The sequence below is a fragment of the Vigna unguiculata genome, chromosome 3 (assembly GCF_004118075.2).
Source record: "Vigna unguiculata cultivar IT97K-499-35 chromosome 3, ASM411807v1, whole genome shotgun sequence".
Taxonomy (NCBI): Eukaryota; Viridiplantae; Streptophyta; class Magnoliopsida; order Fabales; family Fabaceae; genus Vigna; species Vigna unguiculata.
The window spans coordinates 18,775,264-18,787,453 of NC_040281.1; the positions used below are offsets into that span (position 1 = coordinate 18,775,264).

General features: G+C 35.7%; 1 protein-coding gene across 1 annotated transcript; it reads left to right on the plus strand.

Moving 5' to 3' along the window:
* Positions 1–118: 118 nt before the first annotated feature.
* LOC114177337 (guanylate-binding protein 1-like) lies at positions 119–9,099 on the plus strand. Its single transcript, XM_028062634.1, has 14 exons — positions 119–578; positions 1,281–1,442; positions 1,546–1,611; positions 1,783–1,926; positions 2,056–2,169; positions 3,653–3,754; positions 3,833–4,018; positions 4,872–4,961; positions 5,041–5,175; positions 6,236–6,358; positions 6,460–6,545; positions 6,640–7,252; positions 7,383–7,460; positions 7,781–9,099. Exons 1-14 carry the CDS (start codon positions 318–320, stop codon positions 8,804–8,806), a joined length of 3,186 nt encoding a protein of 1,061 aa, XP_027918435.1. The 5' UTR covers positions 119–317; the 3' UTR covers positions 8,807–9,099.
* The last annotated feature ends 3,091 nt before the right edge of the window (positions 9,100–12,190 follow it).

The following is a 12,190-nucleotide window of genomic DNA, read 5'->3' on the forward strand; positions in this document are numbered from 1 at the left end:
GAGCAAAACCGTAAGGAAAATTCAAGGAGAGGCGAAACCGGTTAATTTTTTTTTGAAATGGTTGCTTTTATAACCAAGCTCAACTTGACGATAAAGGAGTTAAGAAACAAAAGACACCTCTATTATAAAGTCTCCTTGTGTCTGTAATTCTTCTTTTTTCTTTTCCCTCTCGCTAATTTTAAACCGCCTCAAAAGAAAAAGTTAAATCAATTGGAATAAACAGTAGTGTTACAATTTCTGAAAATCCAGACATAAAGGTAGCCCAGAAACGGAGGAAGAGGGAAGAAAAAAGTGTATACCCCGAGAAAGGGAGAAAGATGCTCAAGCTTTTCAACAGAGGCAGGGATAGCCCCGCCGACGCGTCCCCGCCCTCCTCCGCCGTCACCGCGCCGTCTTCCTCGTCGGCATCTCCAGTCACCGGCCCCGCCAGGCCCATACGCCTCGTCTATTGCGATGAGAAGGGGAAGTTCCGCATGGATCCGGAAGCCGTCGCTACGCTCCAACTTGTCAAGGAGCCCATCGGCGTCGTCTCCGTCTGCGGTCGCGCACGGCAGGGCAAGAGTTTCATCTTGAATCAGGTAATTATTCAATTCAAGTGAAAATTTCGTCGCTGTTGGACTTTAGGGTTTTTGGAGTGTAGTTAGGGTTTTGATGTGTTGATGTCTGTTCCTTGGGATAACCGTATGTTCAGTGGTAATTGTTTCTATGATACAGTATCGGTTTATGTAACTGTTGCATATCTGGTTTTGATTAATTTTGGGACAAATGTCGTTTTTCTAGTTGTGGTCGTGGTGGTGTTATAAGGTAACTTGAACGCTAAATTCGAAACCTACTTGGAAGGTTTGGGGACTGTCCTTGATTGGCTAGTAGTCCAGTGATTACAGTGGAAAGTGTGGTTTTGTGATTGTGAGAGTGTCTGCTCGTTTGCGTATCGTGTGCAGCAATAAGTTTGTGGATTTTGTTTCTCTTTGGTTCGAGTTGTATGTGGAAGATAAATGCGTTCGTACTTCTTTCGGTGCCATTGGATTGTTTACTTACTGGGAGTATTTCTTTTGCGTATGCGTGCTTTTTATTCAATATATATTGAACATCCTTTCTGCCTCTAAATTCCTCCGAGTAAAAGTTGAATCAGCACATGGTAAAGATGAACAACTGGTTTGCTTCAACACTCAGTTTTATTTCTGCGAGTCTCGAAATATGCATACTTTTATAACATTATTTTATTATTATAATGTGTACTTTTGATTTTGGGCTTATGCTTTTTTATTTTTTTATTTCAGCTATTAGGAAAGGGTAGTGGATTTCAAGTAGCATCAACACATCGGCCTTGTACCAAAGGGCTTTGGTTGTGGAGTACACCTTTGAAAAGGACTGCCCTTGACGGAACAGATTATAATCTCCTGCTATTAGACAGTGAAGGAATAGATGCTTATGATCAAACAGTCAGTTTTTCAGCTTTCTAATCAAATATTCTTTTTCACATGTATGTAGTCGATCTCTAAACATTGCTAACTTGTCTTACTCAACAATTTGTTTACTACGCAGGGAACATACAGTACCCAGATATTCTCACTGGCAGTTCTTTTGTCTAGCATGTTCATTTATAACCAGGTTGGCAGGGCTTATTCAAACCTATACATTCATTCTAGCATGTTCATTTGTTCCTTGGTTTTGGATGTCATGATCAATTTGATTTTGTTACAACATGAAACTTTATTCTGTTTTCCAACTTTTGTGGCTTTCTTGCTGAAATTGGAATGCTGATGCTACATTTTTTTCCAGATGGGTGGTATTGATGAGGCTGCCTTGGATCGTCTTTCCCTGGTCACCCAAATGACAAAGCATATTCGTGTTAGAGCATCTGGAGGAAAGACTTCTGCATCTGAGCTAGGCCAATTTTCCCCAATTTTTGTTTGGCTTTTAAGGGTAGGTTGTGTACATATGTTGGGCAAAAGTGTCAAAATATTGTAGCTTTGGTGGTATCTTAGTAGACTGTAACTGTATTGTACATTATCACTTTTTACTTCATTAATTTGTCAACTCTCATACTTGCAGGACTTCTATTTGGACCTTACAGAAGATAACAGAAAAATAACACCCCGTGATTATCTGGAAATTGCCTTGAGGCCAGTTGAAGGGAGTGGAAGAGATATAGCAGCTAAAAATGAGGTACCTTTCTGCTTCCCTTTTTAGTTATTCATAGACGCTACTTAATTATTATTTCACTACTATTTCTAGGATTATTATTAATTATCTTAGTAGTCTTATGTGCTGGGCCTTCAATAATAATATACACATTCTCCTTGTGTTGTCATTTCTTCTTTCAATAATTCTATTTTCAATAACATTATTGAGTAGAGAAGCTCAAAGGAATAAGACCGATTATTGAATGAAAGTACTTAAGATTAAGAAAGAGAAAAAATATTTTTGGAGGGCTTGAAAGACCCCTCTTATGGCTTCTAATTATAATGATAGAAATCTGATACAATGAGAAGATGAAAGATCAAAAAACTCCACTAGACTTCAGGTACAAAACTAGTTACAACTCATAGGAACAGTAGGAGGCTTTATGCACAGATGACGTTGACAATCAGTCTAAGTTGTTTGATCTCCTTTCCAAAAATGTGGGCGGGGGTCATGGAAAACTGACAGAGAGCATTTAGGGAACCATAGCCTGAAGATAGAAAAATCCTCTGAGGGAGGAAACAAGACATCAGTGAAAACAATGGGTGGCAACAGTAGAGGCTTGAAGAAATTATAGGGTGATGCACTTGATGAATTTCGACAATCAGTCAAGAAGGTGGGACTGCCCTTGTTCATGGGAGAGGATCCGACGGGTGGATAATTAGTGTGGAAGTTTATTTTCAAGTGGAAGAGACCAATGATCAGGTTTGGATCAACTTGGCTGAGTTATGTATGGAGTTTCCTTCCAAGTCAACTTGTCCAGAGTGAGTGGAAACGTAAATTCAGACGAGTTAATGAGTTAACTTGCGAGTTTGATAACCATGTATATGCCAATGCTAATATTTTCCTAAGTGCAAGAAACAACCTTCGTGCTGAGATTAATGTCTTTTGGCATGATACCAATATCCCACGCTAATAGTTATGCTAACATTGACTGATAAGTTGAAACTTGTACTTGCCCATAATTCGAGTTTTTTTAGACTCTTCGCTCTGAGGCTTGAGCTTGGGGCTTGTGGTTTGTCCGGGATAGCATCTCTCGTGGTTAGACTAGTCCAAGAAGTTGATAATATTTGCGGTTTAAATATTGAGCTTGGAGCTCACTTAGAACAAGAAACCTACCACTACCCCACTACTCCTAAGCAATAGAGTAGAAAATATCTGCTTTTATCCCTATAAATAAACCTCTACACTATCACTAAGGGATATACACATTGAATGTTTCTAGCCTAAGTCTCATTTCAGATTTAGCAGGAAAAATTTGTATTCTTCCATGTATGGAATGTTGTCCAACAAGATTTTGTTCTATGGTTATTTTCTGAATCTAAATTTCTTTTAGTTCCTGTCATTGTGAGTTACAAACTATAACTTTTTGTAAATAAAATTTGCAAGTTCGTTAGGTACATTGGAAAATGGCAAATATGTTTATTTTCTCTGGAATAATTATTTTTCTAACAAAATTAAACAACAGATTCGAGATTCCATTCGGGCTTTGTTCCCAGACAGGGAATGCTTCACTCTTGTGCGACCCTTGAATAACGAAAATGATCTACAGCGCCTGGATCAGATATCAGTAAGTAACTTATCAGCTGACATTCTATTTTTGTCACTTTGTTGCATGTTTTAACTTGTGATATTTTATATTATGCAGGTTGGAAAATTAAGGCCTGAATTTCGATCTGGCCTTGATGCTTTGACAAAGTTTGTTTTTGAGAGGACAAGGCCAAAACAAGTTGGCGCAACTATGATGACTGGTCCTGTCTTGGTTGGCATAACGGAATCTTATTTGGATGCGCTCAACCATGGTGCTGTGCCTACAATTTCTTCCTCTTGGCAGGTAAATACTTAATCTTCAAATTATTATTGTAACCGACTTGAGTTAGAGAGGAAAAACTTAGCTGTATCACATAAATAATGATACAGAATTCACTGGACATGTTTAAGGTTTTAGTTTGGTCAAACTGGTTATGAAATGTCATTTTAGTGGCTTGTTCCAATTGCCTAATATAATTTTTAACCATCCAAGGAAATAAGATGCTTGAGGAAATGTTGATTATTCGTTTTACGTTCTCATAAATCATAATTGACACCTCCTCACGCCGAGGTATATACATATCGTGTGTGGGACTAGAAATTAATGGGTGGTCCGTTAGCGGTCCGATAGCCGGTGGAACAGAATGGCCAAGAGATCTCGATAGGATAGGTTTTTTTTTTTAAACAAAGACTTTGATACCATGTTAAGAATAAAGAAAATAGGGTTTGAACCGGCTTGTAAGGTAAGGTTTGCACCTCACTTATGTACTATGAAATTGCCTTATCTCTAGTCGATGTGGAACTTCGAACTGACGATATCTTGAAGTTGATGTTCAACTGATAAAAATTTCTTTTTATTAATTGTTCTAAATTGTATGCTGCTTTTGTCCCCTCTCTTTTGATGTGAATGATTACTTTTTTAATACATTTGAAGTAATTTTTTAGTTTTTAACTACAAAAATGTCATTTGTTCTTTTTACCTAGTGTATTTTATCTGACAATAAAAGGAGCAACGTGACGTTATTAAGGGGTTTTGGTAAAATAGTTTGTTAGAATATGGGAAAGAAAATGTGAAAATATTATAGCATGCCATGTGTTCTTGACGTTTTTGTTTGCTAAAGTATTGCTTTTATACTTCAATTGTTGTTGCCTTGCAGAGTGTCGAAGAAGCTGAGTGCCGTCGGGCATATGATTCTGCTACCGATGTTTATATGTCTTCTTTTGAGCGGTCAACGGCCCCTGAGGAAGTGAGTAATCTATTCTATCTGCTTAAAGTAAATAATGAGTATAATTCTTGTCTTTTCTAATAGTAATGCTTGTTTGTAGGGTGCTCTGAGGGAAGCACATGAACTAGCAGTTCAAAAGTCAATGGCTGCTTTTAATGCTAGTGCTGTAGGAGTTGGTTCAGCCAGGAAGAAATATGAGGACCTTCTTTTGAGATTCTTCAAAAAGGCATTTGAGGTATTGTGTATGTCAGATCATGAGTGGAATTAACTGATAAACTTGATGTGAATAAGTTATGTGAATGTTATCTTATAATTTGTTGCGTCAGGTGTTTTGTCTCCCCCTCCCTCTTTTTGTGGTTGGGGTAATAGGCTGGTTGGTGGCAGTTTATGGTCATATTACCTGCAATGGGTTCATTTGCTTATAAATTCTTGAACGGTTTTGTATTAAAATTGTAAGATATAACTTTTACCCCTTCTGATCCCTCTGGTCTTGTTGAATGAACCATCTAGCTTATCTACTTTAGAAAGCAGAGGAAAAAATGTAAGGCTGTAAGCTACCTGGATGCATCTCATGTAATTGGCTTGCCTTTGATCTACTTCTGTTACAGGATTTAGTGGGAAAGTTTATGATAGCCTGCTATCACTATTTTGAAGGGAAAACTGCTTGGTGCTTCTTATATCCTTAGGGGTCGGCATAGTTGTGTGTTACAATTGGAATGGATTCATATTTTGTTTTGGCTGTACAGATCATTATTATTCATTTCTGACAGTATTGGAGGTTATTGAGAGGGGACAAAATTTTTTTGTGTTCCTACTTGTTTAAAATATAAGATCTTATTTGCTTAGATATTTTGTTTTCCTCTTTTGTTGAACATCGTTTAGTGCATGTTGCATTGTATGAAAGTTTTATTGAATCATTGGTGAGTGAAGATAACCTGTTATTGCATTTAGGGGAAATGTATACGATGAGTTCTTTGTTTATAAGTTACCATAACAATATTCAGTTGTGATTATTTAAATCCATTTTGGTCAAGACTTTAATTACTGTTTTAGGTCTCAAATTTTTAAGCTAATTAAGTCAGTTTTAAAATAAAGTAATTTTGGTCCTTCCCTTTGTTTATGATAGATTTGGGATCTGAAGTGCAATTAAGTTTTATGTATGTGTCTGTACGTACACCTACCATTTTGTCATGGTAAATCAGTAAGCAATTGTCTATTCATTTGAGGGTTGGGGTTGGGGTTGGTGCAGTGCGGCAGTGCTTTCTATTAGATGTTACTAATGTATTGGTTAACAGGATTATAGAAGGAATGCATTCATGGAGGCAGATCTGCAGTGCTCAAATGCCATACAGTCTATGGAAAAGAGGCTGAGGGCAGCTTGTAATGGTTCTGATGCAAAGATTGATAATGTTGCTAAGGTAATTGTTGTGCTCCTAATGGAAAATATACATCATGACTGTTGCAAAAATAAGGCAGCATTGTTGAAATGATAAGTTTCTATAATGTATTTTTGATGCAGGTTCTTGATGCTCTTTTATCTGAATATGAAAAAACTATTCAAGGTCCAGGGAAGTGGCACAAACTTGCTGTTTTCTTGCAACGAAGGTTTGTTAAAATGTCTTTCTGCCAAATTTTCTGTTTGTCTTTGGTCTTTCCAGTGACTTTTTCTAATTAATTTTCGTCTTGCTGCTGTCAACAGTTTTGAAGGCCCCATAGTTGACCTTACCAAGAGGCTAATAGCTAAAGTTGAATCAGAAAAGAGTTCTCATGCTTTACAATGTCGGTTGATTGAAGATAAGATGGCACTTTTAATGAAACGGCTGGAAGCCAGCGAAGGTGAAAAATCTGATTACATTAAGAGATATGAGGATGCCATCAAAGATAAGAAGAAATTAACTGATGAATATATGAATCGCATAACTGATCTGCAATCTAATCGTCGATTACTGGACGAAAGGTACTCTGGTTTATTGAAAACACTAGATTCTACCAAGCAGGAATCCATGGATTGGAAAAGAAAATATGAACAAGTCTTGTCGAGGCAGAAAGCTGAAGAAGATCAAGCTAGTTCTGAAATAGCAGCTCTCAAGTCCCGAAGTGGTGCTGCTGAAGCAAGGTTGGCAGCAGCAAAGGAACAAGCTCAATCTGCTCAAGAGGAGGCGAAGGAGTGGAAACGAAAGTATGATATTGCCGTTAGAGAAGCAAAGTCTGCTCTTGAGAAAGCATCTATTGTGCAAGAGCGCACAAACAAGCAGACACAGTTGAGGGAAGATGCTTTAAGAGAAGAATTTTCTGGAACTTTGGCTGAAAAAGTGCGCTCTCCCTCTTGAGATTCCTGCTCATTTCTTTTATATCTTTCACTTAGTATTGCTAATACATGAAGAGATCTGTAATGGTTTGTAAACTTGCGTTCTTATCTGTTACTCCTTTCTAACTATGCAGGAAGACGAAATAAGAGAGAAAACTGCAAAAATTGATCATGCTGAGAAGTGTTTAGCAACCCTGAATTTAGAGTTGAAGGTGAGATTCTTGGCTTCTAAGTAGGGTCCCACAGGGCCTATTATCAAGTGCTCTCAGTATGACACGATTTATGTTGTGCATGTGTATAATAAAATCTGGTTTATATTCTTGATACTTGTGTATTTCTTCTTTTATTGTGGACCTGCACCTGGAAGGCTACTTCTCAGCTTCTGTCTTTTGCTCTCATGATTTTTTATATTATGTTGCATCTCAACCACTTGACTTGGAATTGTATATGGATGTTAAGACTCTAGAATTCTACACTCAATTATATGCATGTTTACTCTTGTTGGGACTAAGTGCGTTATCTGATCTTGCAGGCTGCTGAGTCAAAGATAAGAAGTTATGATACTGAAATATCATCACTGAGGATCGAAATTAAAGAGTTGACTGAGAAGTTGAAAATTGAAAATGCTAGGGCCCAATCATATGAGAGGGAAGCTATGGTTTTTCAGCAGGAGAAGAACCATCTAGAACAGAAGTACCAGACTGAGTTTAAAAGATTTGATGAGGTCCAGGAAAGGTGTAAAATTGCCGAAAAAGAAGCTGCCAGGGCTACTGAAGTGGCTGATAAAATGCGGGCTGAAGCAGGCATGGCTCAGAAGGAGAAGAGTGAGATGCAGAGACTGGCAATGGAAAGACTAACGCAGATTGAGAGGGCTGAGAGGAGAATTGAAAGTTTGGGGAGGGAGAAAGATAATTTGGAAGCTGAATTAAAGAGAGTAAGGGATTCAGAGAAGGATGCACTTACCAGAGCTGTGAAACTAGAGGAAAAGGTGCAACAGAGAGAGAAGGATTTAGAAGCCCTTTTGGATAAAGACAAGACCCACAGGCGAAATAGTGCGCAAATTCTCGAACAACTTCTTGAAACAGAACGTGAAGCACATGCACAGGCAAATAACCGGGCTGAGGCTCTCTCTCTGCAGCTGCAATCTGCGCAAGCCAAAATTGATTCTCTCCATCAAGAGCTGACTAAATTTCGTCTCAATGAAACTGCATTTGACGGTAAGCTAAACACTGCTTCCCATGGTAAACGTATGAGGGTAGATGACGACTTTGGTGATGACATGGATGTAAGCCCAAGAATAGTAAAGGTAAACAAGAGAACTAGGAGTACATCCAGTCCTCTTAAGTACACACAACCAGAAGATGGTGGTTCCGTCTTTGAGGGTGCCGAAGAAAATATTAGTCAGCCAAGTGAGGAGGATTATAGAAAGTTTACCGTCCAGAAGCTTAAACAAGAGCTGACAAAGCACAACTATGGTGATCAGCTGCTCCGGTTGAAGAATCCCAACAAGAAAGATATCATTGCTTTGTATGAGAAATGTGTTCTTCAGAAGTCGTAGCAAAGTTTTGCCTTATCTGGGTTGGTCTGAATCACATTCATTCCGTGGTGGTTGACATTAGACTAGAAATATTGTGTGATAGTGACTTTGAGTGGTTTTACATTTTTGGGTGTGTTTGCTTGAGTTTACCAGCAATGATTATTATCATACAGGCCATACTGAATTTTGATGGCCCGATCTTTTATCTGTTGATTGTTTCAGTCAGTTGTGTTTACATCTGTATAGTTTTTTATTTCTGTATTTATATTAACATTGCATGAATATTAGATGAATTACATTTAGATTGAAACTTACTTGTGTGTGCCCAACTTTATGTACTGATTGTTTTCGAAGCAGATGAACATAATTGATGAATGATGTGCGCTTCTGGATACATTTCCATCGCACTTAGCCTTTTGGAACGCTGTCTACTGTAATGAAGGTTAAATTTTCATTTTAGTTGCGAAATATCCGGGAAATACCAATTTGGAGGACTGTATTGACGATCTTAAAGAGGTATCACTTTTTTTTTTAAATTTTTTAATCAAAAAATAATATTTATCACATGTCTATTTCATGGTGTCATATAGAGATGTCAAAATGAGTTTCAACCTGTGAGCCAATCCGGTTCACCACGGGTTCGAGCCGGGTTGGGTTGAGAAAAATTTAACTTTTTCAAAAGTGGGTTGAACTCAACCCGGCTCACTTAACCCACGGGTTAAACGGGTTCGAGCTGGGTTGAAGGTGGGTTGGCCCACTTAACTTACCAACATTTTTTTACAAATTTTTTAATTTTTAAATTTTTTTTTTTAATAATTATTTACTATTCCATTATATTTGTTCACAATTTCATAATTTTAAATACTAGAATGTTGCTTAATTATATTTGAATAGTTTAAATGTTTAATTAATTTGATTGTCAAGTTATATATATGTTGATACTTTAATCTTTATAGTAAATTACTCAAGTAATCGTCTTATAAACAATTTTTTTTTTAAATTAGCATGAAAAAAATATATAATTTTTTTATTTATATTTTGTTGAATAGAATGACAGAAAATTTGTAATATTAGTCATGCTTCCTTAGACTAATGGATACTTTCTTGGAAATAATTCTTCATATATTGGCGGTGAGCATGATCAAAATATTGGTTCTTGATTTTAGTATGATTGTCATTTGATGGGTTACTTAAAAATTTATTTAAATATTTGAATACTAAAAAAAATAAAAAAATAATTTTTTTAGGTGGGTTGGTGAGCCAACCCACTTAACCCACCAACCCGTGGTGGGTTGAGTCGGGTTACAGAATTTCTGGCTCACCAGAAAGTGAGTCAGGTTGGGTTCACTCATTTTCAACCCGGCTCGTGGTGAGCCAACCCGTGTGAGCCGGGTTGGCCCACTTTGACATGTCTAGTGTCATACAAGGTGTTATTTTGGTTTAAATTTAATTTTTGTATTTTTATTTTGTCTTAAAATTTAATTTATATATATATATATATATATATATATATATATATATATATATATATATATTATACAAATATTTTTATAATGTTAGAGAAAAACTAACATCACGTCAAATCATTTAAATATTTTATTCATTTTACCTATAATAAAAATAGGTTAACCTACTTATCACTGAGCATTCCTACTTGAATTATTATCTCCTCTCATGTACCACATGATCAAAGCAGATGGAAAATACAATCATAAATCAAGGTAAGCCATAACATATATAAAAAAGATAGAAGTACAACACAAGTAAATCCTCAAGCAATTCACATTCCTCATTTTAAATAATAATCGTCTAATGACATTTAATCACTAAATTTGTATAATTATATTTTTAGAAGACCTGTGGATTGAATTGGACTTAAAAGATTTTGTACCTATCATATTATAATAGTGATAGATTATGGCATCATGCCCTAGTTCTATTCAACCTTATTAAGAACTAAGTCGTCCTCATATGACATGATTATTTTTTGTAACTTGCTAAAACGATTATCTTTCATATCAAATCCATTATTATAAGAATTTTCATCCACTCTCACCACCTAATCATCTTTTTCTAGTGAGTCTGAGTGTATAGTATAGTATGAATAATCTCATCATGGAATTTCTATTCAATACACCTCATAAACCATACAAACAAAACTTTCCACCTTGGAAACACTACATTCATCACATGCATAACAATTCAATAATCGAAAGAGATTAAGGTTTCTGTCCTTGCTCTACTTAGTCTCACTAATAAACTTTCGTCGATACCATTAAATTAATACTCTTTATCAATAACAACTTCAATATTTCTAAGAAAGTAGTCAAACATATTATTATGGGTAAGTTAACCTGTACTAAATTGTGTATTTCTTCTTTTATTGCATACCTTTGAAGGATACTTCTTAGCTTCTCTATCTTTTTCTTCTTTTGATTTTTGATCTTATGTGGCATTTTCACAACCACTTGAGTAGGAATTGTATATGGATGTTAAAACTTAGAATTCTACACTCAATTATGTATGTTTACCCTATTTATGATTAAGTGCGTCATCTGATCTTGTAGGTTGGTGAATCAAAGATAAGAAATTATAATATAGAAATGTCATCATTGAGGAATGAAATTAAAGAATTGACAAAAAAGTTCAAAGTTGAAAATACTAGGGCCTAATAATATGAGAAGGAAGTTATGGTTTTTCAATAAAAGAAGAACCTTATATACATGCACACAAACACGCATACGTGCATACACGCAAACATGCAAAAACACTGCGACGACCAAATTCTTTTTGTTACTATTATTTTCTATATTATACTTACAAATAAAAAAATTAACACATAATTTTACAATAACATATAACATACTTAAAATATTCACATATACATATATTTATATATTTTACAGTATTGTATGCATCTTATATTTACATCATTTGGTACATATTATATTTTCTACACTAGAAGAGGAAGAAGTATTACTTATTTACAGTTTCTCCCTTGTAGGTTAGCCTTTAAACATGTGGAGGAAAAAATGTTATGATAAGATTCACTTGGACTATTGGGGGTAAATAAAAAGTGACTTCAATCTGTCCTTCCAAGATAATTGGTGCATTTGGAGCACTTAGGAATGTGATAGTAGAATTTCCAATACCTTGAAATGTTATCGAATTATTTACCACATTGGTTTGCCATGCGTTACCCGGAAATTCTGCTACTATATCGGAAATGAATGGGTCAGGCATGTTAGTGACAACCATCTATGATGAGATTATATTTTTTTTTTATACACAATCATAAAATAGGGAAGTGAGACAAATATCACATAAAAATATAGCATACCTCAATAAAAAAATATAAAAAAAACTCTTTCAAATTCATGAAATTGGGTTTTTATTATATTTTAT

Bases quoted from the DNA above. Each gene is read 5' to 3' on its own strand.
- LOC114177337 (XM_028062634.1), top strand. From the start codon at position 318: ATGCTCAAGCTTTTCAACAGAGGCAGGGATAGCCCCGCCGACGCGTCC. The intron at 1,443-1,545 runs GTCAGTTTTTCA...TTTACTACGCAG, and splicing joins TAGATGCTTATGATCAAACA to GGAACATACAGTACCCAGAT. The intron at 1,927-2,055 runs GTAGGTTGTGTA...TCATACTTGCAG, and splicing joins TTTTTGTTTGGCTTTTAAGG to GACTTCTATTTGGACCTTAC.